The 25,358-nt window shown below is 41.2% G+C and overlaps 3 protein-coding genes across 5 annotated transcripts; 1 reads left to right on the top strand and 2 right to left on the bottom strand.

The window, feature by feature from the left end:
- Window positions 1-1,080: 1,080 nt before the first annotated feature.
- Window positions 1,081-2,243, bottom strand: LOC135547934 (uncharacterized). Of its 2 annotated transcripts, XM_064977144.1 has the most exons (7): window positions 2,162-2,243; window positions 1,898-2,074; window positions 1,746-1,807; window positions 1,577-1,663; window positions 1,448-1,489; window positions 1,206-1,379; window positions 1,081-1,127 (listed from the first exon to the last, which is right to left on the bottom strand). In XM_064977144.1, the coding sequence occupies exons 1-7, from the start codon at window positions 2,223-2,225 to the stop codon at window positions 1,092-1,094; spliced, it is 642 nt and encodes a 213-aa protein (XP_064833216.1). In that variant the 5' UTR covers window positions 2,226-2,243; the 3' UTR covers window positions 1,081-1,091. The 2 variants fall into 2 exon arrangements, with proteins under 2 accessions (XP_064833216.1, XP_064833215.1); XM_064977143.1 differs by lacking the exon at window positions 1,081-1,127 and having other exon boundaries at window positions 1,137-1,379.
- A 999-nt stretch (window positions 2,244-3,242) lies between these two features.
- LOC135548345 (transmembrane protein 120B) lies at window positions 3,243-13,899 on the top strand. The gene is made up of 12 exons (XM_064977842.1): window positions 3,243-3,463; window positions 5,300-5,418; window positions 5,535-5,651; window positions 5,750-5,809; window positions 5,899-5,994; window positions 6,092-6,181; window positions 6,310-6,375; window positions 6,551-6,612; window positions 7,537-7,629; window positions 8,222-8,286; window positions 8,767-8,835; window positions 11,758-13,899. The coding sequence occupies exons 1-12, from the start codon at window positions 3,401-3,403 to the stop codon at window positions 11,872-11,874; spliced, it is 1,017 nt and encodes a 338-aa protein (XP_064833914.1). The 5' UTR covers window positions 3,243-3,400; the 3' UTR covers window positions 11,875-13,899.
- Window positions 13,900-14,670: 771 nt separating this feature from the next.
- On the bottom strand, window positions 14,671-23,104 carry LOC135548346 (rho-related GTP-binding protein RhoF-like). Of its 2 annotated transcripts, none has more exons than XM_064977844.1 (5): window positions 22,954-23,104; window positions 18,715-18,802; window positions 16,470-16,579; window positions 15,495-15,629; window positions 14,671-15,283 (listed from the first exon to the last, which is right to left on the bottom strand). In XM_064977844.1, the coding sequence occupies exons 1-5, from the start codon at window positions 22,990-22,992 to the stop codon at window positions 15,119-15,121; spliced, it is 537 nt and encodes a 178-aa protein (XP_064833916.1). In that variant the 5' UTR covers window positions 22,993-23,104; the 3' UTR covers window positions 14,671-15,118. The 2 variants fall into 2 exon arrangements, with proteins under 2 accessions (XP_064833916.1, XP_064833915.1); XM_064977843.1 differs by lacking the exon at window positions 22,954-23,104 and adding an exon at window positions 19,523-20,212.
- Between the last annotated feature and the right edge of the window lie 2,254 nt (window positions 23,105-25,358).

Genomic DNA, 25,358 nt, shown 5'->3' with positions numbered 1-25,358 from the left:
TGATATTCTTGACACAGCCATGATGGTTATAAATAGGGGTTGTGTGGCTTACCTTGTGATAGGCACTGATAGATTTCAGAGGCCCGAAAGATTCTGGAGTCATGGACTGAGCCAGGCCATTTTGCCACAACATTGCTGATCACACAGTCAGCATTGCAGACCATCTGAAATCATAAGATGAGGAATATTACACCAATCAATGCACATCACTGGCAATGCAGAGTGTTCGTCAATGGACAATATCAAAAAGTTATGTTCACCTGAACATTAATGCTGTGAAAGGATTTCCTATTCACAAAAATCGGCCTCATGGGCACCTGAGGGGGCTTTTATCCTTATGTGTGTGCAGTCCACTGCACCAATGACATTGGGGAAACCTGTCACACAAAGTAATGAGTATCCTACTATGTGTTAACAGTTGTCCTGTAATTTGTAGATCCTCTTACCTGCAATCCTATATAACTCCTCTTTGATGTCACAGAGTCTTCTGTGGCCAGGGAAGGAGATGAAGACATCTGCTAATGCTTTGATAGCCAGACACACACTCCTTATTGTGCGGCAAATTGTGGCCTTGTTCAGCTGTTCTGCATCCCCCACTGAGTACAGGAAGGCTCCACTAGCAAAAAAGCGCAAGGCCACACAAACCATTTGCTCCACACGGCTCCGTGCAGTGCGGTGCTTAATCCTGGGACCCAGTAGTCTGCATAGATACCTGATGCCATCTGCAGAAAACCTGTATCTTTCATATAGATGGTCATCAGGGAAGGCCAGTGGGTCCAACCGGTCCCTGAAGACCCTTTCTCGCCTGAAGGCTCTCCTCAGCACAAGTGCTTCTTCATCCACCACATCTCGCACGAATGGGCATGCCATTGTCAGAGCAGAAAGGAACACACAATTTTGGGCCTTCATATAGGCTAGTGGCCACACCTGGTGCTGGGGGTGGGCAAAAGAGGGCGATGCCTTATAACGATGACTTGGTTGTACTGATTGCTGGGAAAATAAAAAAAAAAACCTTAGAAAGATGCCACCGTCCTGTGTGCTCACAATAAGAGCTCATATGTCATGGCTCACTTGACTTTACGAGAATATACCTAATTTTTATTTTGAGCTGTCTCATCTTCTTGGAGCTGGGGGAGGAAAGAAAATAATGATTAATACATTTGTGTTACAGTTAGCATACAGTGTACATTGAAGGCATATCTCACCTCCCTCTCAAGTTTTTTTATTTCAAGGTCCAGTTTCCTAATTGTCCTCTTTTTTATTTCGGACTCCAGTGCAAGATTTTCCATCTTTTTCTTCTTGTACTGAATGTCTATGTCTGCCAGTTCTATTTGGTGCCGGAGGTGGTTGCCATACAACTTTCTGATAGCTTGTGAGCTCTGTGAACACAATACAATTAGCGCAGCTGGAATTTGGCAGGATGTGGTGTCCTTTTATTAATACGCACTATGTTGCCAGGCTGGTTTTCCCACTGTATAGCATCTGGGTCCTGTAAAATAAATTAGATTTTTTGATTTTGATGAGGACTCCTCACCATTGTAGAGTAAATAGTACTTTCACAGTCTTAACATGATACCTCATGCCTTCTGGAATCCAGAGAGATGGTCTCCTCCTCATCATCGTCTCCATCATGTGCTGTTGCTGCTGCACTGGGGCCTTCACCCTATCACATTTAATCGGATTCATATTGAAGCTAGTAGACAAGACATGCCAGGCCTACAGTATGCCTTTGATGGAGTACTCACTGGATCAGCATCGTCTGGTGCTTGTGCTGGTGGCTCTAACAGGAACACAGTGCTGCCAGACACTGCAAGGCAATAGGTAAACCAAAGTCAGACAGTCCAAATTGATTCAATATGAATGTGGTTGTATCCCATGTAGAGATGGAAGGACATACCTTGAATGAAGCGGGTGGCATCTTGGGAGGAACCTATGCTCGTCTCTTTCCCCCCAGGGATCCCCTCTAAGACGGGCCTGCCTTTATTTAGCTCCAAGGCCATGTCCTCTGCTGGGGTAAGGTCAGCCTTTGGTGACCCACCACCCGTGCCTTGTCTGTGGGTATTCTTTTTCACTGCTAAAACAGTACAGACAATGTGTGAGCAGGCACCTTCTGGGTACAATATATGCTTGTGCTTTGTTAAATATTAGTCAGGGACCATACCATTCTGCAGAATGTTCTTGTATTTGATTTTGACCTGCTGCCATGTCCGTTTTGGCCCGTTCATGTTTAATCCACACACACACACACACCACACACTTAATGGAGTCACACTGCAAAAAATTACTTGGTATTTTTGTCTTGTTTTCAGCAAAAATATCAAAAAATTTATCATAGCTTTATACAGTGTGATGGAGTTACTTTACACAATTTCACTCATATCTGCAGTGCATTTCAATTAAAAATTTAACCGTTTCATAATTACAGTACAACTGCATTTTTGGAGATGTGAATTAAATATTTGAATTGTAATTGTGATGTTTCAGCGGAGCGGTGAGTGTGTAATTGTGCACTACTTACGCATTCAGGCGGTCTGCAATACTTTGCCACGCTTTTTCTCTTTGCTTTATCACTGTGGCGGTGTTGCCTTTCTTCTTAATTATATCTTTTACCTCCTCGTATGCCTCCATGAGGATTTGTGCTTCCGACGGGGAAAAGTACGCGGCTCTAGTTGCCATGGTAAATCAGTTAATCTGTGATCTGTGGCGGGGTCTATTTGAGTGAGCCGTGAGCGCGCACCTATCCAGGATTGGTTTCACCTGGCTTAATGAATCCATGTCTGCTCATCCTGGCTTGGTCTTTGTGCAACCAATTAAGCCTGGACGCACATGTTTTGGCTTCATTGAGCTCAGCTGAGTCATTTATCCCGGATGTCTTAATTCTACTTTTGTGCAACAGGCCCCAGGCGTTCTATCCCCATAGCAACAATTTGCATAGACGTACACATTTTCCTGTCAGCGTTTGCGCTGAGTCAGTAACATTTTTTAGTTCTTGTAAATGTATTATACTGCTCTTCAAATCATTATCCAAAAAATTTTTTCTCAAATAGTAATGTGAAGCTGCTAATTTGTAAGTCGCTCTGGATAAGAGCGTCTGCTAAATGACTTAAATGTAATGTAAATGTTATTGTAGTATGCGTTCCTGTCTAGTATTAATATTTCTGCACTTTTTGAACTGTGACGTCACGAATGTACATTTGTATATTTGGGCGGTCTGACGCATGCGCGCAGCGTGACATGGAAAAATAATCTTGAACAGCTGTAGCTACCATTCTTATTATGCCTCAGTGGTAGCTACCAAAAAATACTAGTAACTGTCTGCGGCTGTATTGTAGCCATCTGGAAGTTCTGTACAGGGAGTCGGAGGAAGCGAAATAGCTAGCTCGTGCCGCTAACTGTCACAATGTCCCTGCAAAGGTGTCAAACTGATTGGGAAGAAATTGACCAAGAATATCAACAATTACAGGTAGGCCTATGTGAAGCCTGTTTGACAGCTAGCTAACGTTAGTGCGTAGCGTGACGTGTACTACCGTCAGTTCGGCAAGAGAGGAGACGATATAGCTACGATTGTCAACTCAGTTTGGTAGATTGCTAGCTAGCCTGTTAGTTAGTTTGCTAGCTAGCTGGTTCAGTTAACCTTTTGTCAAATTAGTATGCTGGGTTATCGGGTAACGTTATAATTGTACACAATATTTTGTATTCAGGAACTTTCCAATATAATTATGCTGAACACAAATATAAACGCAACATGTAAAGTGTTGGTTCCATGAGCTGAAATGAAAGATCCCAGAAATGTTCCATATGCACAAACATCTTATTTCTCTCAAATTGTCTACAAATGTGTTTACATCCCTATTAGTGAGCATTTTTCCTTTGCCAAGACAATCCATCCAGCTGACAGGTGTGGCATATCAAGAATTATACAGCATGATCATTACACATGTGCATCTTGTGCTGGGGACAATAAAAGGCCACTCTAAAATGTGCAGTTTTGTCACACAACACAATGCCACAGATGTCTCAAGTTTTGAGGGAGCGTACAATTGGCATGCTGACTGCGGGAATGTCCACCAGAGCTGTTACCAGAGAATTTAATATTCCTTTCTCTACCATAAGCCACCTCTGTCGTTTTAGAGAATTTGCAGTACATCCAACCGGCCTCTCAACCGCAGGCCACATATGGTTTTGTGGGCAAGTGGTTTGTTGAAGTTAACGTTGTGAACCATAACCCCCAACTGCACCATGGGGCGGTGGGTTTATGGTATTGGCAGGCATAAGCTATGGACACTGAACACAATTGCATTTTATCGATGGCAATTTGAATGCACAGAGATACGTGATGAGATTCTGAGGCCCATTGTTGTGCCATTCATCCGCCGCCATCACCTCATGCTTCAGCATGAAAGTGCACTGCCACAAGATCTGTATACAATTCCTAACATCTGAAAATGTCGCAGTTCTTCCATGGCCTGCATACTCACCAGACATGTCACACATTGAGTACGTTTGGGATGCTCTGGATCGACGTGTTAGACAGTGTGTTCCAGTTCCCGCCCTTATCCATCAACTCCATACAGCCATTGGAGAGTGGGACAACATTCCACAGGCCACAATCAACAGCCTGATCAACTCTATGCGAAGGAGATGTCTCGCTGCATGAGGCAAATGGTGGTCACACCAGACTCTGACTGGTTTTCTGATCCAGGCCCGACCTTTAAAAAATAAAAAATAAAGTTATCTGTATTTCCAATCCTTAAGGGCCTAATTAATTTATTTCAAATGACTGATTTCCTTAAGAACTGTAACTCACTCAGTAGAATCTTTGAAATTGTTGCATTTTATATTTTTGTTCGGTATAGTATCCTGGAGTATGCAAGTCAGGTTTACTTGAATTGGTGCAGCTAGCTAGATTTTAATATTTGGAAATTTGGCCAGTGAATGGTAAATGTGAGCTCGTTAACTAGCAATAAGAGCTTCTTGAGGTCATAATAACAAGCAAGCAAACTAGCTAGCTCAGGTTGATAACAATGATTAGTAGCTAGCTAGTTGTTTTTATAGTGAAATCTCCCAAATTGTGAACTCGGCGCAGTTAAATCAGTCAACCAATGCTGGTATGTAGCAAATAAGGGTCACTTTACCCAGGGTGCAGTGGCTTCTTTCCCTCTCATTTCCTTCTTGACACCACTTGAAAGGACAGGATAAGTTCAAAATAAAATAATTGACGATTTGACAGTCTCTGCTATCAACATATTTGAGTACAGATGAAACATCCTTCAGTAATTTATTTCCATTTTATTTATAGGAAACTCACAAAGTGTACAGACAGAAGCTCGATGAGCTCACCAACCTCCAGGCAACATGCAGCAGTGCCATTAGTAAACAGCGGAAGGGTCTAAAAGACCTCGGGCACAGTCTGTGCAAGTAAGTAGCCTACTCTTAGTGCTGTCAGTTGACACAGAATGGTTGTCTTATTTTCCTGTACCAAAGGTCCCCATAAGTAGGACCTGAGGGTTTAAAGGTTTAATTTTCTTCTACAGGTGCACAAAAACAAGTGATGAGAAAGAAACGGAACTGATCAAAGACATCCAAATGCAAATTAAAGACAAAGAGAACTTCTTCTTTGATATGGAAGCCTATTTGCCAAAGAAGAATGGGTCAGTGTATTTGAGGACTTGACTATTACATATTTTGGTTACAGATGTTACCATATGAGGGTGTCAAAGCATATTGTAAAATGTTTGTCTCTTTTCAGATTGTACTTAAATTTGGTGCTTGGCAATGTGAATGTAACTCTTCTCAGCAACCAGGCAAAGTAAGTGTGCTTTAACAAAATATCTGTATTCAGTCACATCCCCATGGTTTCTGCTTATGACCCCCTGTTTGTTCTATTCTCTGGAGCAGATTTGCCTATAAAGATGAATATGAGAAGTTCAAGCTTTTTATGACAATAATCTTGATGTTTGGGGCCATAACCTGTCTCTTTTTGCTCAATTACCGGTGAGTTGGCTATGTTATGCATTTGATGTTTCCTTGTAGCATCTTTTAATGTTTCATCAAAGCGAAGTAGTTGTAAATGTCTGTTTTGTTGTTGCAGTGTCACAGATGAAATCTTCAACTTCTTGCTGGTTTGGTACTACTGCACTTTGACCATAAGGGAAAGCATCCTCATGAGCAATGGGTCCCGGTGAGCTACTAAGCTTTTTATGTGATTTATTTTTTTATTTTTTTTACTCTGTGAGATCAAAATACTATACCAGTGTGCCTACCAAGTTATGCTTCTTTATTCTAATTCCACTCCATGTGTCCTTTCAGGATCAAAGGGTGGTGGGTCTCCCATCATTATGTCTCTACCTTCCTATCAGGTGTAATGCTTACCTGGTAAGTGCTTTATTTATTTTTTTTAAACTTTGAACACTTTCTTTGAATTGCTGTTGGTCAAAAGCAAAACATCTGTTGGCAGTTGCCCTCAAAAGTTTTCTGACAAGCAGTTTGATTGAGTAACGTTATCCCATCACCTGTATTGATTGGTTCCTCTGTTTGCTTCTTCTCAAAGGCCAGAGGGGTCCATGTATCAGATGTTTAGAAGTCAATTCCTTGCATTCTCCATTTACCAGAGTAAGCATCTACTTTTTCTATTTATACTGAACAAAAATATAAATGCAACATGTAAAGTGTTGGGCCTATGTTTCATGAGCTGAAATAAAATATCCTAGAAATCTTCCATGTGCACAAAAAGCTTATTTTCCACAAATGTGTTTACATCCCTATTAGGGATAATTTCTCCTTTGCCAAGATAATCCATCCAGCTGACAGGTGTGGCATATCAAGAATTATACAGCATGATCATTACACAAGTGCACCTTGGGCTGGGGACAATAAAAGGCCGCTCTAAATGTGCAGTTTTGTCACACAACACAATGCCACAGATGTCTCAAGTTTTGAGGGAGTGTACAATTGGCATGCTAACTGCAGGAATGTCCACCAGAGCTGTTGCCAGAGAATTGGATAGTCCTTTCTCTACCATAAGCCACCTCCAAATGTAATTTTAGAGAATTTAGCAGTACCTCCAACCGCAGACCATATGTAACCATGTCAGCCCAGGACCTCCACATCCGGCTTCTTCACCTGTGGGATTGTCTGAGACCAGTCACCCAAACAGCTGATAAAACTGAGGAGTATCTGTCTGTAATAAATAACTTTTGTGAAGAGAAACTATTTCATATTGGGTGGGCTTGGCTCCCCAGCGGGTGGGCCCCTGCCCAGTCATGTGAAATCCATTGATTAGGACCTGCTGAATTTATTTCAATTGACTGAATTCCTGATATGAACTGTAACTCAGTAAAATAGTTGACATTTTTGTGTGTTGCTTTTAATAGTCTTGTTACGTAGATATTGTGTTGAGGGAAAAAATCTAAAATAATCAGAAGCCGCACAATACAGCCTAAATTACTGTAATGTAAGTGCATGTCATTGCTCAAACATTATTGGTTGTAAAGGTGTTTGATACATATTTTATTTATCCATCCTTTTGTTTTTCAGGCTTTGTGCATTTTCTTCAATATTACTACCAAAGTGGCTGCTTATACCGGTTACGAGCTTTGGGGGAGAGAAATCAGTTGGACCTCACAGTGGGTAAGATGAGCTCCTTTTCAGTTAGGAAAGCTTCTAAGGCTTGCTTATTGGTTATGACTTGGGAAACCCCCTGTTGGGCTTTTGAACCATTTACAAGACAGTTGTGTGTGTTAATAGTTGTTACAATAAAGTGGGCCACAAGCAACCCCATGACTACAAAAATGGGACGACGGTGGGGTTTTACCATTAAGCAAGTTGATTTTCTTCCATGTTGAGTGAAATCCCAGTTGTCGGAATACCTTGCAGAACATCACACTCTTTGAATCTCAAGTTTTCCTTTCTACTGCCCAAAATTGCAATTATGATATACATTTTTCTAGTGTATTTCTATCTGGCTGACCACAGAGAGCTGATGGATAACATCTCACAATCAGTTTGCAGCTGCCCCTTGAACAGAGTATTGGTTCTGACATACAGAATGTTTAGCTCTGTTTTTGGTATAGCTTACTGTATTCTCCTTACCATAATGTGTCTAATGATTAACCTGTACCCTTGACAAAGCTTTTTAAAGTGGATGTAAACTTTCTGTAGTTTGTGCCTTAGCGAATGTTAATTTTCCACCATTAGTAATGTATGCGTGTCTGTTTTGCAGAGGGGTTTCAGTCATGGATGTGGAGAGGGCTCACCTTCCTCTTGCCATTTCTCTTTTTCGGCCATGTAAGTCAAACACCAGACCACCACGCAGCTCCTAAATATGGGTTTAGTTCAGAGGTTGTTTACATTTATTTCACCTTTCTACTACTTTCAACTCATGACATTGACGTATCAGGCTTAATATCTTTTCTCAACAGTGATGAACTTAAACACAATTGTATTAATTGGTCATCCAGGGATGAGGTCAGGTTAGTCTGGGTGTGTGCCAGTGTGTTTCACACAGACTGGGATGAGAGTGGGGTGGGGAGACGGTCAACTGAAAGTAAGAGGTTATTGCAAAATCTGTCACTGTTGTAAATAGTCTTGCCCAACATGATTGCAAGGCTTTAATTTTGTTCCTTATTCCAGTGAATAAGATGGTTATTTCTGCTGTTTATACATTTACACACTCCAGGGTAAGCTTCCATGCTCGTGTGCTTGAATAAGGTTTCAGGTCTTGCACTGAGCTTTTCTCTTTCTCTCTCTCTCTAATCCCCTTCACAGTTCTGGCAGCTGTACAATGCTATGACTCTGTTTCGGTTGGCAGGACATGAAGACTGTAAAGAGTGGCAGGTAAGGACAGAAATACTACCCTACAATCTCTAAGTCCATTGTTTTCAAATACAATACAGTACAACATGTCTCTACTTCCAGCCCGTCTTGTGCAAGCTCGTCTACATTTACATTTACATTTAAGTCATTTAGCAGACGCTCTTATCCAGAGCGACTTACAAATTGGTGAATTCACCTTCTGACATCCAGTGGAACAGCCACTTTACAATAGTGCATCTAAATCATTAAGGGGGGGTGAGAAGGATTACTTATCTTATCCTAGGTATTCCTTGAAGAGGTGGGGTTTCAGGTGTCTCCGGAAGGTGGTGATTGACTCCGCTGTCCTGGCGTCGTGAGGGAGTTTGTTCCACCATTGGGGGCCAGAGCAGCGAACAGTTTTGACTGGGCTGAGCGGGAACTGTACTTCCTCAATGGTAGGGAGGCGAGCAGGCCAGAGGTGGATGAACGCAGTGCCCTTGTTTGGGTGTAGGGCCTGATCAGAGCCTGGAGGTACTGCGGTGCCGTTCCCCTCACAGCTCCGTAGGCAAGCACCATGGTCTTGTAGCGGATGCGAGCTTCAACTGGAAGCCAGTGGAGAGAGCGGAGGAGCGGGGTGACGTGAGAGAACTTGGGAAGGTTGAACACCAGACGGGCTGCGGCGTTCTGGATGAGTTGTAGGGGTTTAATGGCACAGGCAGGGAGCCCAGCCAACAGCGAGTTGCAGTAATCCAGACGGGAGATGACAAGTGCCTGGATTAGGACCTGCGCCGCTTCCTGTGTGAGGCAGGGTCGTACTCTGCGGATGTTGTAGAGCATGAACCTACAGGAACGGGCCACCGCCATGATGTTGGTTGAGAACGACAGGGTGTTGTCCAGGATCACGCCAAGGTTCTTAGCGCTCTGGGAGGAGGACACAATGGAGTTGTCAACCGTGATGGCGAGATCATGGAACGGGCAGTCCTTCCCCGGGAGGAAGAGCAGCTCCGTCTTGCCGAGGTTCAGCTTGAGGTGGTGATCCGTCATCCACACTGATATGTCTGCCAGACATGCAGAGATGCGATTCGCCACCTGGTCATCAGAAGGGGGAAAGGAGAAGATTAATTGTGTGTCGTCTGCATAGCAATGATAGGAGAGACCATGTGAGGTTATGACAGAGCCAAGTGACTTGGTGTATAACGAGAATAGGAGAGGGCCTAGAACAGAGCCCTGGGGGACACCAGTGGTGAGAGCGCGTGGCGAGGAGACAGATTCTCGCCACGCCACCTGGTAGGAGCGACCTGTCAGGTAGGACGCAATCCAAGCGTGGGCCGCGCCGGAGATGCCCAACTCGGAGAGGGTGGAGAGGAGGATCTGATGGTTCACAGTATCGAAGGCAGCCGATAGGTCTAGAAGGATGAGAGCAGAGGAGAGAGAGTTAGCTTTAGCAGTGCGGAGCGCCTCCGTGATACAGAGAAGAGCAGTCTCAGTTGAATGACTAGTCTTGAAACCTGACTGATTTGGATCAAGAAGGTCATTCTGAGAGAGATAGTGGGAGAGCTGGCCAAGGACGGCACGTTCAAGAGTTTTGGAGAGAAAAGAAAGAAGGGATACTGGTCTGTAGTTGTTGACATCGGAGGGATCGAGTGTAGGTTTTTTCAGAAGGGGTGCAACTCTCGCTCTCTTGAAGACGGAAGGGACGTAGCCAGCGGTCAGGGATGAGTTGATGAGCGAGGTGAGGTAAGGGAGAAGGTCCCCGGAAATGGTCTGGAGAAGAGAGGAGGGGATAGGGTCAAGCGGGCAGGTTGTTGGGCGGCCGGCCGTCACAAGAAGCGAGATTTCATCTGGAGAGAGAGGGGAGAAAGAGGTCAGAGCACAGGGTAGGGCAGTGTGAGCAGAACCAGCGGTGTCGTTTGACTTAGCAAACGAGGATCGGATGTCGTCGACCTTCTTTTCAAAATGGTTGACGAAGTCATCTGCAGAGAGGGGAGGAGGAGGGGGGGGGGAGGAGGATTCAGGAGGGAGGAGAAGGTGGCAAAGAGCTTCCTAGGGTTAGAGGCAGATGCTTGGAATTTAGAGTGGTAGAAAGTGGCTTTAGCAGCAGAGACAGAGGAGGAAAATGTAGAGAGGAGGGAGTGAAAGGATGCCAGGTCCGCAGGGAGGCGAGTTTTCCTCCATTTCCGCTCGGCTGCCCGGAGCTCTGTTATGTGAGCTCGCAATGAGTCATCGAGCCACGGAGCGGGGAGGGGAGGACCGAGCCGGCCTGGAGGATAGGGGACATAGAGAGTCAAAGGATGCAGAAAGGGAAGAGAGGAGGGTTGAGGAGGCAGACTCAGGAGAAAGGTTGGAGAAGGTATGAGCAGAGGGAAGAGATGATAGGATGGAAGAGGAGAGAGTAGCGGGGGAGAGAGAGCGAAGGTTGGGACGGCGCGATACCATCCGAGTAGGGGCAGTGTGGGAAGTGTTGGATGAGAGCGAGAGGGAAAAGGATACAAGGTAGTGGTCGGAGACTTGGAGGGGAGTTGCAATGAGGTTAGTGGAAGAACAGCATCTAGTAAAGATGAGGTCGAGCGTATTGCCTGCCTTGTGAGTAGGGGGGGAAGGTGAGAGGGTGAGGTCAAAAGAGGAGAGGAGTGGAAAGAAGGAGGCAGAGAGGAATGAGTCAAAGGTAGACGTGGGGAGGTTAAAGTCGCCCAGGACTGTGAGAGGTGAGCCGTCCTCAGGAAAGGAGCTTATCAAGGCATCAAGCTCATTGATGAACTCTGAGGGAACCTGGAGGGCGATAAGGAGGGCGATAAATGATAAGGATGTTAAGCTTGAAAGGGCTGGTAACTGTCTAGAATTTTCTTGTAACCTATGCTCGTTACGAGACTTCTCTCTGACGCTGGAAGTTTAACCTTGTGATGTCATTATACTAAATGTCATGAATACATGTCATTCCTAGTGCCTTTGTTTGTATCTTTTCAGGTATTTATGTTGGCACTGACATTTCTTGTCCTATTCCTGGGGAATTTTCTCACCACATTAAAAGTTGTTCATCAAAAGATCCAGGAAAACCCAGAAAAGGTGCAAAAGCAGGAGTGAGCGAGTCTGACTACAGCTCAGAACTCCAAGTGGCCAGTAACCAATAAGCAAAAGGGCATTTTGACACGCACAGCCGATGGAAAGATGGACGGCAGAGGGTTTGTGCCAGGAAAAGACAGAGCAGAGAGACCAATGTGTCTCGGACCGTGATGACAGCTGCAACATTAACCAATAATCTTGGCTGAGTGTGCTTTTGTTTCCGATAACCTGTCAATGTCCTTGCTAAACATGCAATCACAACACAGAGCAGCTTTCGTCTGGCAGATGAACCACTGCGATCCTGGACCATTTGAGGCTTGATCCTTTTAGATTTAGTGAGTGGACAGACTAATTACGGTGTTGATGTTTTTAGGTCGGAGCATGAACTACATGTACAGAGAGCCACTCTTCAAACTATATGCAACTCAACAAAGACAAGTAGCATTAGGTCAGGGTTTCCCAAACTCGGTCCTGGGCCCCTCCAGGTGCACGTTTGAGTGTTTGCCCTAGAATTACACAACTAAATCAAATAATCAAAGCTTGATGATGATGATTAGTTGGGTATTTGAGTCAGCTGTGTAGTGCTAGGACAAAAACAAACGTGTACCCAGGGGGGGCCCGTGACTGAGTTTGAGAAACCCTGCATTAGGTCATGAGAAAAGGTGAGTTTACCTACAAAGTATATGTACTGTGTGGTCATGTCACTACTTCACATAACTGTTATCGGTATGGCATATTCGAATACGTCCAGGGCACATCCATTTTTTCACTGTTATTTGTAACTACAAGTGTCTGTCGATTTGATGTTTTTCAGTAAAGATGCATTGAACTATATATTTCTCCCCGGTGTGCTGTTGAAAGTTAACCCATTTGCTTATTTCTGGATAGTGACATGTCTATATTATATAAACTAAAGCCTGCTTCTTCTTTCAGCAAGGTACCAGCCAGGACATAACTGATCATAGACATTTACACATTTTAACAGCAGCAGTTTACTACCATTGTTTGGGTTGATTTGGCAACCATAAATTACACAAGCATTCAATTTTTAAATGATGCGTATACTAATGATACTGACCAGGTTTGAGTATACAAGAGTTTCTCTTCTGTGGTGGTCTGCACCTTGCTTAGCTGAGTGCCAGGTGTTGTAATATTTAAGACACAGTGGATTTGGCATAGAGACAAAAGTCCATATTTTTTAAATCCTGTAATCTGGTTCAAAATGATAACCCTTTCAATGAATTATTAATTGAAAGACTTGTCCAAATCAGGTTGTGCAAGAAGATGCTGGTTGTTTGAGTTCACCTTGATCACAATATGCTGTTAAGGTCCACAACAAACAATTGCTGCTATGAGCACTGGTACTGTGAACAAATGATTGGCAATAATGTCTTGAGCACGAATGTGCTGGAGTGATCGTGTATATAACTCTGCTGACATACATGGTATGTATAGTAACGCGTCCACTCTGAACTATGTACAATTCTCAAGAGTTTTTGTACCCATTTTCAGCATTTAATTTTTTACTGTTATTAGATGTGCATTTGAACGAAGTCTCAACTTTTATTACTTAGTGACAGGGCTTTCTAAATGCCTTATCTCTCACTGTAGCCTGTCACAATTACGTGATGTATGTTTTTGTTCCATTTGGAATCAAGTTTTATGTTATTGGGGAAAATGTAAGGTCTTGGACTTTTAGTCTTGTTTTCATTTAAAAAAAAAAATCTATTGTACTCTCGAAGGGAACCACTATTTTTGTTACACTTGTAGGGAAAAGCTAAAGCATGTTATTGAATTTAACATTTTGGTCTAATGTTCAGCTGTCAAATCTGCCACAATGCAGTACACAACAGATCCTATTTCCTCATGTATTGTTAGTTTGGTTTAATGTTCATGTCATGGATTGTCCTGTCATAAGACTAACTTGTGCCTGAACGTACACCTGTAACAAGAGACCCTGGACAAAATAATTTAATTTATGCTGTCTCTTACTGCTTTTTCACACTGTATACATGGCTGTAAGACAAATAAAACATCTGATTCAAATATTTTGTCTTGTCTTTTCATTATGTTTAGTTGTGGCATTTAATTGATTGGGCTGATTTATTTTCAACATGACTTATGTTAATATTGAATCAGCTTCGCATGATGGTAGCTGTTCCCTCTTGGGGGAATATACTTACGTCAGAGCCATTTATTTACATATATGGATATATGGCTCTGTAATGTAATTTTACAACTAGAAAATCATGTGATGGGTTTCTTTCCAAAACATACATATCAATCAGCATTTCCATATTATTCAGTTGTCTTTTTTTTTCATAGCAACCACCACTAGTGGGCACTGTCATTTAACTTAGTGACCTGCAATAAATATTTGTCCAGACTCCAGTTTTGAAAGGAGCTCATTTCTAACAGCTTTCAACCACAGTAGTAAATTGCCCTGACAATAGAAAAGGTGCAGCATCACATTGTACTCAGAAGATGGTGCACTGTGTATCAACATGCTTAGTAAGCACGGTCACTGATTAGTACTTATCCACTGCAGAAAGGGTAAGCCGCTTACATGAACATATGTAACGGATATTTTCCCTGAGTAGGTATCCATTAACAGACAACTTCCTGAAACAAATCTTGCCAAGTGATAGTGATCAGTGGACCAGAGCTGTGAGGAAGAGTTATTCAAGGTAACACAGTACATTAAGTAGGTCAGTGCCTCGTCCTAGAAATGGAACTGCTACAAAAAAATGTTTTACAAATCAACCACTCAATGATCGTGAGAGATGTTAAAAAATAAACACCACAAAAGGCCAGCAATAGGCATAAGTTCTTTATAAAAGTAAAAATAGAAATTCAGTAATTGATAAAAGGATATTTGAAAAAGGTATATGAAGTACAATTTCAATCTGCTTTTATATGCCAATTTACACCCTGGTCTAATGTAGCTAGGAATTAACAAAACCACTCTAGAATCCCAGGATAGACCTTGTGCCCATAGAACTAGCAGGAATTCCATCTCTATCCCAGCAGATCTTAGTAGATATTAGTTCAGTGTTCAATATCATTGTTCAGATCCCAAAGGAATGAATTGGTTGGGGATAGAACAGGCTCTTCTTGAAATTGAATTAGGATGACCCAGGATGTGGCAAGCAGTTGTTTATAATAGACAAGCAGCAGAATGTGTAGCTTTGGCATGTAAGACCAGAGGACAGTGTCCCCTGTTGTGTTAATGGACTTCAAGCCTCTGTCCTTTACTAGAACGAGGTTACAGGATGACACAATGCCTCTTCTTCGTACGTTGTCTTGCTCTGCGGCTTGATGCCAGGGCTTTTTTGGTGGCATCTCTGAAAATGTCCTCTACGTTCTCCCGGTATTTGGCTGAACACTCTAGATAAAGCTCAGCACTCATATGCCGCCTGGTCTCCTCACCCTGTGGAACCAAACAATGAGCAGTCACTGGATGACAGGGAGTACTGGACCAGAATTGGAGACTGGTAAACAGCGCAAAGCAGAGAATATTTTCTAGGATCAAGCATTTGAAAGCCATTATCCATAATTCAAATGAAATGGTTAAAGTCAAAGCACCACACCTCAAGTTATGTGTATAAACCCTGTCATCAGGAGGACAGGTTGATCCTCACCTGTGTGTAAGTGATGGGAGCCTGGTCCATGGCTTTGAGCCTCCTGGTACGCTCCTTATCCTTCCTCAGGTCAGTTTTACAGCCAATCAGAATGACAGGAACATCGCGACAGAAGTGGTTCACTTCCGGGTACCACTGTGTGAGACAGAAGAACACAATAGTGAATGTAGAGGTAAGAGGTCAAGGTAGGAAGGAGCTCAAACTGTCACATTGGGATTACACTCGGGATCATGGTGTTTGCATACTGTGTGTGTACTGTTTTCATATTTTCATTGACTGGACCCATAAACAATTAACAATAAGTTTCATCAATGACCCAACAGAGGAAACAGATACTTATAAAATAAACTACAAAAATACTACATTGACAGGTTGTTTGGTTTGGCTCTACGTCCACCCAGGTATCGGTTCTACAAGTAGGCGTGTTTACCCCCTCCCTTGCTGTAATGTTTTGTGCTTACAAAGTCTCACTCTGACTGCATTCCCCTTGACTTTATCACATGGCATGCATTTATGGCTCTTTATTGACATCTCCCTGCTCATTGAGGGAGGCTTCCAGCACATTCCTGTCTGTTTTTCAGGCCAAGCCACTGGGGTCAAAGTTCATGTGCTCTGGTTGAGTCACAAGTAGCGAGCAAAGTCAAAAGAATGTACACAGTCACATCAAAGTCAATCTCCAACAATCATTCATCAAATTCCTGCCTAGATGTGATGTCTAACCACTTATAAGTGGTGAACTCGCAATCCCTTTCCCACCTCTCTGTGGTGACTAATGTTGAGCTTGTTTATTTGTACCGACAATACTCACTAGATCTATTATGCACTGTACCGGGATCCTAGCAAAACATGCAGGCCCTTAAATTCACTGTGGTTAGCTGCTTACTTAGCGTTGGCTGTTGTTGGGCAGAATATGAATGTCATTGGCTGTCACTGGATAATTTAATATCGTAGATGAATCATGATCAATGAGCTTACCTTGATTAAGACATTTTCAAAACTGGTGGGGTTGGTCACATCATAACAAACTAACACCAGGTTGGCATTCTGGTAGGAGAGTGGCCTCAAACGATCATAATCATCTTGGCCTGAAAAAATGGACACACAAATACACTCAATGTAAAGTGTTTGGTGAACTTATAGAAGGAAAAAAGAGATAATATTACACCCTCCCTAACAACCTCTAGTAATAAAATGAGTTGATACTGAACCATGTTATAACCCGTTTTAAAACCACATCCTGGCTTCAACTTCCTTTCCCTGTCAAATACAGTGGCTGTTGCGGCAGTTAGGCTAAGATAAGCCGGTGACTCACAGTGGAGACACTGCACTAGGACACGTGATAGGTTGTCCTTGGAAACACCAAAATCAGCCCCCAACATAGTAAGCAGATCATTCTGCCACTGTTATTAGTCAATACATGTAACTTACATTTCTAGAGGGGAGTGGTTTGCAATATCCAGTATTGATAGAGAACAAGTATAAAGTAATTTCTGAAACTAACTTCTCAGGCAGCCAAGTATTCCACAAGTCTTGATAAAACCATAAAATACAGTGTACAAAACATTAGGAATACCTTCCTAATATTGTGTTACACCCCCTTTTGTCCTCAGAGCAGCCTCAATTTGTTGAGGCATGGACTCTACAAGGTGTCGAAAGCCTTCCACAGGGATGCTGGGCCATGTTGACTCCAATGCTTCTCACAGTTGTGTCAAGTTGGCTGGATGTCCTTTGGGTGGTGGACCATTCTTGATACACACGGGAAACTGTTGAGTGTGAAAAACCCAGCAGTGTTGCAGTTCTTGACACACTCAAACTGGTGCGCCTGACACCTACTACAATTCCCCGTTCAAAGAGACTTAAATCTTTTGTCTTGCCCATTCACCGTCTGAATGGTACACATACACAAGACATGTCTCAAGACTTAAATATCCTTCTTCTTCTTCTTCATTTACCCTGATTGAAGTGGATTTAACAGGTGACATCAGTAAGGGATCACAGCTTTCACCTGGTCAGTCTATGTCATGGAAAGTCAGGTGTTCCTAATGTTTTGTACACTCAGTGTATGCTGGTATAGAACCACATAGTGGAGGTGTCAAAATACCCATAAAACCTGGCGGTCAAAACAGTGAAATGGTTCCAATAATTTTTCTACCATTCATTTTTCCCATAGGGAATTTTAGAAACACTTAAAATAATGGCTGTGTTTTGTGATCCCTTACTGAAGTCACCTGCTAAATCCACTTCAATCAGTGTGTATGAAGGGGAGGAGACAGGTTAAAGAAGGTGTTTCTAAAAGAACCATTTCCTTTTTTGACCGCTAGGTTTTATGGGTAATATGAATCATGCCGTGGTACTCTATTTGTGATTTACAATATCCATATCAACGAGCTGAAAAACTAGAAAATCAAGTTTGACATGATCTTAATCAAATAGTAAACTATTCAACAGAATAAAGTTATTATTTAGAAGCTATTAGATTTTCAATTCAATATCTAGCCATTTGAGCTGATAATCTGAGGTTTCACTGACAATGTCTAGTTTAAAGTATCAAAGAATCACTCAGATGCAAATACAGTTACAAACATTATTTCTATAGATGAGCCTCCACCACATCCTCTGTCACAGCAGCTTTCTGCAACGCTGCTGCTTGTCATTGCATCAGTGCTGTGAGAGGGCAAGGTGTAATACTCAGTGAGATGTCACATCATTCTCATCGTTTACAAGAACAATGTAATCTACTACAGTCAGACAGTAAATCTACAATACTCCATTATGACATTTCAACAAAACACATTGCTTGGAGAAAATGTTTCCAGTCATAGAGAAAGTCATGCCACATTTTCAGTTCTCAACCTCCAGCAAACTAGTCCCATGTTTGTTTTTACTGTTTATTCTCCAGAAAACAAGAGGATAAACAGGTCACAATATCTTTAACTGATGGCTATATTAGTCAATAATTTAAAGCATTTCAGAATCTCTGTTCTGAACCCAATGCTTGGATTGCACTGACCTGACACAATTCTATTGTTCTATCTACCTTTATGTTCCACCTAGCTGATCAAAGATATGCTACCAGAATATATCTGCATTACAGGCAAGATGACTCCACACCCACAGAACAACGATCCACACCCTACATACCTGCCCATTGTGCAGGAACAGAACACTCTTCTTTATCTATAGATACTTAATAATGATTATGTTGCATAGGGGACCTTACCGGCTGTGTCATAGAGGTTGAGCCGAATCTCTTTCCCTCCATAGGTGACTGTGGTGACATATTTCTCAAACACAGACGGAGCATACTTCTGTTAAACGAAAATGACAAAGGGAGAAAGAAATTCAGTATTTAAATAATTTTGCATTTCATCCATGGGATACTGTAAATGCACATAATTGAGACAATGTAATTCAACCAAAACTGGATACAGCGCCATAGATCTTGAAAACATGTGATGCTCTGTCTATGATAATTTCTTAATTATGTTACAAATCATTATCTTTGGAGAAGGAAGCCTATATTTAGAATAGTGTTACTTATTTGTGCCATGACTTCTTTTGGGAGAGTTAATTTAGTGAAAAATGAATATATTTGCATAGTCTAAACTGTTTAATCAAAAGGTTGTTTATGCTGGAACTGACAGTGTTGGTATTAGTCTTAACTTGAATAATGAACTAAGCATAAATCTGCTGACCAATAATGGAGATGGCAATAAAATAACTTGTTTTATTTGTATTAAGAAATAGGTTAGTAAGATTAGTGATATAAACAATATACTTTTACATTCATTTCATGGTAGAGTGGAGATAATCATGAGGCTACTTTCCTGACAAGAACAAAATCTGAGTATGGCTTGGTGATGTCACCCTCAAAAGGGCACAAATGAATAATGACTGCATAAGTAAATATATTATTTTAAAGGGTGATTACTTTAATCTAAAACAATTATGTTCATAAACACACTTACTTCCTTACTCTAATAAGCAAACATCTCAAGAGATGCCACTAGATGCCATGTTGTCCTTACCTCTGGAAAGTCTCCTTTGGCATACACCATTAGAAGGGATGTTTTCCCACATCCCCCATCACCCACAATAACAATTTTTAGTTCTTCTCCCTTCTTAGCGTTGCCATGGCTAGTCATAGTAGCATTCTGTGTCATATCTAGAGTCCAACAGTTCGCAGTCAGACAGAAGTCAGGATAAAGTCAGTCCCTCCCAACTGAGTCTGAACACATGTCAGTTCCACCCAATTAATTTATAATAAGAACCTGGCTAAGTGGGAAGAATGAGTGTCAACAAGAGGAACAAACCAAGCTCAGTCTCATCTTGAACAGGTGTCTCACTCTGCTCTGTTCACCACTTAATGGTCCTTTCCAACTTCAGTTATTTCCTAGTGACCCTGAACACCCTTCTCTTCCTAATCAATTTGTTCACTGAAAGCGTCTCTGTGGTAAAAGCTCAGTCACGCAATAGAGTCAGTCTACAGCTGCTCGCTCTCTCCCGCTCTGTAGTCATCTGGCCTGTTCCATCACATCACTGGGTGGGGCTGAGGCTCACACTGAGGCACTTCCTCTATTTAGAAAGGTGTGTTTAGTGGGCTGTAGAAGAGTTCTGAGTAGTTCGCTCTGCTCTGTGCTCTCCCCTTCCCTCTCAGAGCAGAAACCAATGTATTTTTATTTATTTTTTACCTAGGAAAGTCATTTAAGAACAAAATCTTATTTTACAATGACGGACTACCCTGGCCAAACTCTCCCCTAACCCGGACAAATTGTGCGCTGCCCTATGCGACTCCCAATCACATCTGGTTGTGATATAGCCTGGGATTGAACCAGGGCCTGTAGTGACACCTCTAGCACTGAGATGCAGTGCCTTAGACCGCTGTGCCACTCGGGAGCCAATAATGATCAGTGGCATCTGAAGTATTTGTGCTCTGTGATATAGAGAGCTATAACTGAGTGGACTCTGGGTTAGCTGGGGTTAGGATCACACACAGGCCTAGTAACATTTGACTTGACCTAGTAACCTGTGCCTATACCTTAAGAGCGCTCTTATTTTATACTGAACAAAAATATAAAACGCAACATGCAACAATTTCAAAGATTTTACTGAGTTACAGTTCATATAAGGAAATCAGTCAAAATAAATGAATTAGACCCTAATCTATGGATTTCACATGACTGGGAATGCAGATATGCACGGTTGTGATGCCAGTTGGACACACTCCAAATTCTCTAAAACGACTGAAGTGGCTTATGGTAGAAAAGTTAACACTAAATTCTCTGGCAACAGCTCTGGTGGACATTCCTACAGTCAGCATTCCAATTGCACACTCCCTCAAAACTTTAGACATCTGTGGCATTGTGTTGTGTGACAAAACTGCACATTTTAGTGTGGCCTTTTGTCCCCAGCACAAGGTACACCTTGTAATGATCATGCAGTTTAATAAGCTTCTTTATATGCCACACCTGCCAGGTGGATGGATTATCTTGGCAAAGGAGAAATGCTCACTAATAGCGATGTAAACTCATTTCTGGACAAAATTTGAGAGAAATAAGCATTTTATGCGCATGGAACATTTCTGGGATATTTTATTTCAGCTCATGAAACTTTACATGTTGCCTTTATATATATATATGTTTTTTGTAATTTACCACCATGGAAGAAAAGGCTCTTCTTTGTGTTGATTAATACAGTATATCACCCTGTGTGGTTCTAGTCTGGGTACCAGTCAGTTTTGCTGACATTCCATGAATTGTATTCCATGTTGCATGCCAACGTTTAGCATGACAGGAGTGGCAAGGAGAAAATGATAGCTAAACAGACTGCTACACAGACTGTGGTTCAACTAAGCCCCTTGAAATTATAATGAAAATGGGACCACTAGACCAATAGTATATTGGCATCATATTTTTCTTAGAGTAAAGCTACAATGTATTTTAAAATCATAATCTCTGAGTCTCCTTAATTGTCTCAGATATCAAAACCATCAATGTCAAAAACTCAAAAGAAAACATAACAGATATCTGATTAATTTATATTTATTTGCAGTTCAAAATTATATTTCAATGAACATTTCGAAGGAGCAAGTACATTTGAAACACAATTTCTTTAAAATGGTAGCAGGATAACAATGATATTTTGATTCACATTTAATAAGAGAAATAGCCTACCATTGGGTTGTTTTTTATGTAAATGTTTAAAAAATGTATAATTGTATGTAACAATCAAACTACTGTTTCATTGTCACCTACAGGAATGCCATCAAAAGGACTATTTCAAGTAGGTCTGTCATGTAGGCTTCCCGACATGCAAATGTGTGTGAAAAGCAATACAGAGAGAGAAACCCAATAAAACAAATATTTAGTTTAGATAGCATATACAGTTCTTGGAAAAATAAATAGAGACCCAGAGAAAATAAAAGCAAAATACACACAATAGGTCAATCTAGTATATTTTTATATCAGCATATTTCTCTAATCTAAATAACAGATCAACGAATCATGGAACAACGAATGGGATGTGTGTGAAGTGGAATATTAGCCTATATGAATAATAGCGTTGGCTTTTCTTTTACTGCGTCAATAAACCTTCAATATTCACAATAAATTGGAGTAAAATAATGTTTAAAATCCCAATAAGCCACTATGGCCTCTCTCTCCTGTCCATTTTGGACTGTGTGTGATTGGACACGCTGTGGACAGCCTGACAGCCTCCACAGAACGATTACAACATTAATTCTATGCATCATTGTGATTTGGATAGTGTTGGAGATGGAAATCAATTGTTTATTCAACAAAATGTAAATCTTAAAATGTTATCTTCATTTTCCTGTAACATGCTTAAATCACAATTCATGAGCTAAAATGCCGTCGTGCATCCAACATAAATCAACGGGACTCCTACTATTTTGATAAATGAAAAACCATCCATATAATCTTTTATATTTCTGTGGAACTGACAACCAGATTAGAAAGGACAAAAAACATGCGATTATAAAAAGACGTGTTTAAATTATTTCCGATTTAAATGTTTGTTGGCCAATAGATTGTGTAACATTTAACAGTGCTTTAAAAAATGGAGATCTAAATTACCCCGCGACGATTTATTTGTAGGTACGTTTTATTTTGTCTATAGGTTACAGGCTTTAATTGTTGGTTGAATAAGGTTTGAATTCATTATTCTAAATTAAATACTCAATGCGATTTGAAGTACGCTTTCAAACGTGCAGAACCTCTCATTTTTCTGTTTTGACAAATACATTCTGACAAAAACCCTATCGAAAACAACAGTATCGATTAACTGAAAACCAAAGAATTATAAAACAAATTTAGTTATGCTGTCATTGAAAACACTAATCATTTGAACTATTAACTTTTTAAAGGCCTGAATACCTTGCCTAAATATAACAGCTTGACATACAATGGTCCGAGAGTATAGGCAAATAAATATACCCTACTGTGCTGCGAGCAGTCGGTCTTCTGCACAAGAGGCCCATTCCCTTTTTTCTGGGTGTGCTTTAATGTGTTCCTTCTCTGCTTGCGTAATAACAGCTGGTCGGCTTTGCCATACAACAAGCCTTTACACTATGATTCAGTCGGATTTAACAGTGCTCTGTCGGTCATAGAATAAGACATTTGGGTAACACTTTTTTATTTTCACATTACTTCCGCTCTTGCTGCTTCAATAATAGCAAAAACATGGTCTTCAATAATTTGAGCACTGAGGGAGCGGATGGAATGGCCTGCATGTTCTATTCTCTACAAGAAAGGCCCATCGATTGCTGGTATCTGGCTTGCCCAACGCGTCTATTTTGTTTTCAGAGGGTGTAAACAACAGTTTGTTGGATGCATGGTTTGCGGCGTTGCATGGAGCCTCGTGACCTTATGGTTCGACACTCCTTTTACCCTGGGCCATTTACGCAGCAATTGTGCAATAGGAATTTAGCCCTGCCTGGAAATACAAGCTCCTCTACAGTTGACTAAAACATTTCCGACATGTAGACTATTTCTGAAACATAAATTAGGTTGTTTAACCGCTGTGTTGGTCAATCTTAATCGCATGATCAACATAATCCATGGTATATTCATTGCAACTGTAACCAGAAGAGTTCAACTCGAGACACTTTAATACTCAGGAAAACATACATACAGTGTACACACAGAGACAGGTTTGTTCCTATTTTCTCCTTTACCTATAGGGTGGATTACATCTTGCTTGTATGACATCTCCTAAAATCTTCGTGTGTAGTTGATCAACACCTCGAAATACAACATCGAATCATTATCTTGAAGGGGAGACAGAGTACGAAGAAGTCTGAAATCCCCTTTGAGTATCCTGGAAGAGATACAGCACTGTTCGAAATCGTTTCTTCTGACCTTATATGGCTGTGTGGGTGCAGTTCTCTCATACATTTGGCAACTGGCCAGATTCTCAGATTACTGATGTTTGCCAAACCCGTTTAAAGTCTATCAACTGTAGCCCTGCAACTAGACGACTGGACTGAATGTGCCATGTTTCTTCGCTCTGTCGTTTCAATTTTGCTGTAGCCTACACTTTTACAAACACACCAATTGAAGTTATATTTCTTGCGCACCATTGATACATTTCCAGTGTGCAAACAGAGACCTGTGTGTGGGAAACTGCAGCTCTTTCTTGCGAATGACTACCTCGCCCAGCAATGGCGAAGCAACTTAACCAACACACAGTGATCTCCTTTGTCTGTGAAGAAGCCATTTTGAAATTGAGAACAACAGCAGACAGAAGCCATTAAACGAAAGTACATATGAAAGGTCGTTTTTGGACAAGGGGGAGCAATGAGAGGTCTACCAGATTAATTTTACCCCTAAAAGCATTTGTTCCCAATAAGACATCTTTCTCTTGGATTACATGTTTTAATTAACTGTAAGTTTATTATTAGCATCTAATTCCAACAACATTTCACAATTTAATGTTACAATATAATAGTTGTTAATGAGATCAATTTAGGCAAATCCCTCTTTGGTGAACCTGTCCTAAAACAATCAAATGTAACATTACTGTTGTTTAGAACTAATACGTTGAGACAGATCAAAATCCATTACCTTTAAATGACAAGATTTCCATGGCAGTAGGTTATGTCGTTTAGGTTTATTTTTGATATCTTAAATTCGAGGGTGGGGGATTTGACTGCAATCCTGTCATCAGGAAGAGAGAAGGGAGCTGGTTTGCATACTGCAGTTACTGATGCTGCTTAAAGATTTTCAGCATTTGTTATTCGTTGGTCAAATAGCAGTCAAGACTAAGTCAAAAGCCTTCAATAGACATAGTTTTGGGCTAATTGTTTTCTTCCTTTTTAGGAGTTGCATCCCCACTCATCCTTTAAACCACTATAAGAGGATCCGAAGATGGGAATAAGAATGTTCAATTTCCCCCTGCATTTAGGCCTGATAAATGTATTTCCTCACAATGTTAAGGTAAATATTTTCATTAGAGTTTCATTTTTCATCTGCTTCCAGTTGGATTCAATGTCTATGTAGTGAGCCTTTGAGGATACCAATAAGTGTAGTGTTGTGTCTGGAATTATACAGAAATATAAATATGCCCATGAAGCAACATCAGGTACATTATACCCTCACATTTGTTCTGTCTATTGCCCAAATGTATAGCCTACTGCTTACTATGAGCTATTACAAAACATGCATAATTTGACACAGTGCACAAGCCATCATTTGAAAGAAGAATACTTACTGACCTTCATGGTATTAAACGTCTCTGTTGTGTAACTAGATGTTGTACCATGTGAAAGATGAGAAGCAAACACTCTTTAATGTAGAACAAGTAAAGGGGGTTAGTTTGAGTACCAACAGCCAATGTCCAGTTATA

Source organism: Oncorhynchus masou, chromosome 11 (genome assembly GCF_036934945.1).
Source record: "Oncorhynchus masou masou isolate Uvic2021 chromosome 11, UVic_Omas_1.1, whole genome shotgun sequence".
NCBI lineage: Eukaryota > Metazoa > Chordata > Actinopteri > Salmoniformes > Salmonidae > Oncorhynchus > Oncorhynchus masou.
Note: the sequence above shows the minus strand (reverse complement) of the source record. Positions and strands in the feature narration are given on the sequence as shown.

Bases quoted from the DNA above. Each gene is read 5' to 3' on its own strand.
- LOC135547934 (XM_064977143.1), bottom strand. From the start codon at position 2,225: ATGAACGGGCCAAAACGGACATGGCAGCAGGTCAAAATCAAATACAAG. The intron at 1,808-1,897 runs GTATGTCCTTCC...ATTGCCTTGCAG, and splicing joins TGCCACCCGCTTCATTCAAG to TGTCTGGCAGCACTGTGTTC. The intron at 1,490-1,576 runs GTATCATGTTAA...TTTATTTTACAG, and splicing joins TGGATTCCAGAAGGCATGAG to GACCCAGATGCTATACAGTG.
- LOC135548346 (XM_064977843.1), bottom strand. From the start codon at position 19,657: ATGACACAGAATGCTACTATGACTAGCCATGGCAACGCTAAGAAGGGA. The intron at 18,803-19,522 runs GTAAGGACAACA...TTCGTTTAACAG, and splicing joins CCAAAGGAGACTTTCCAGAG to AAGTATGCTCCGTCTGTGTT. The intron at 16,580-18,714 runs GTAAGGTCCCCT...CCATTTTTTCAG, and splicing joins CAACCTCTATGACACAGCCG to GCCAAGATGATTATGATCGT.
- LOC135548345 (XM_064977842.1), top strand. From the start codon at position 3,401: ATGTCCCTGCAAAGGTGTCAAACTGATTGGGAAGAAATTGACCAAGAA. The intron at 5,419-5,534 runs GTAAGTAGCCTA...TTTCTTCTACAG, and splicing joins CTCGGGCACAGTCTGTGCAA to GTGCACAAAAACAAGTGATG. The intron at 5,652-5,749 runs GTCAGTGTATTT...GTCTCTTTTCAG, and splicing joins TATTTGCCAAAGAAGAATGG to ATTGTACTTAAATTTGGTGC.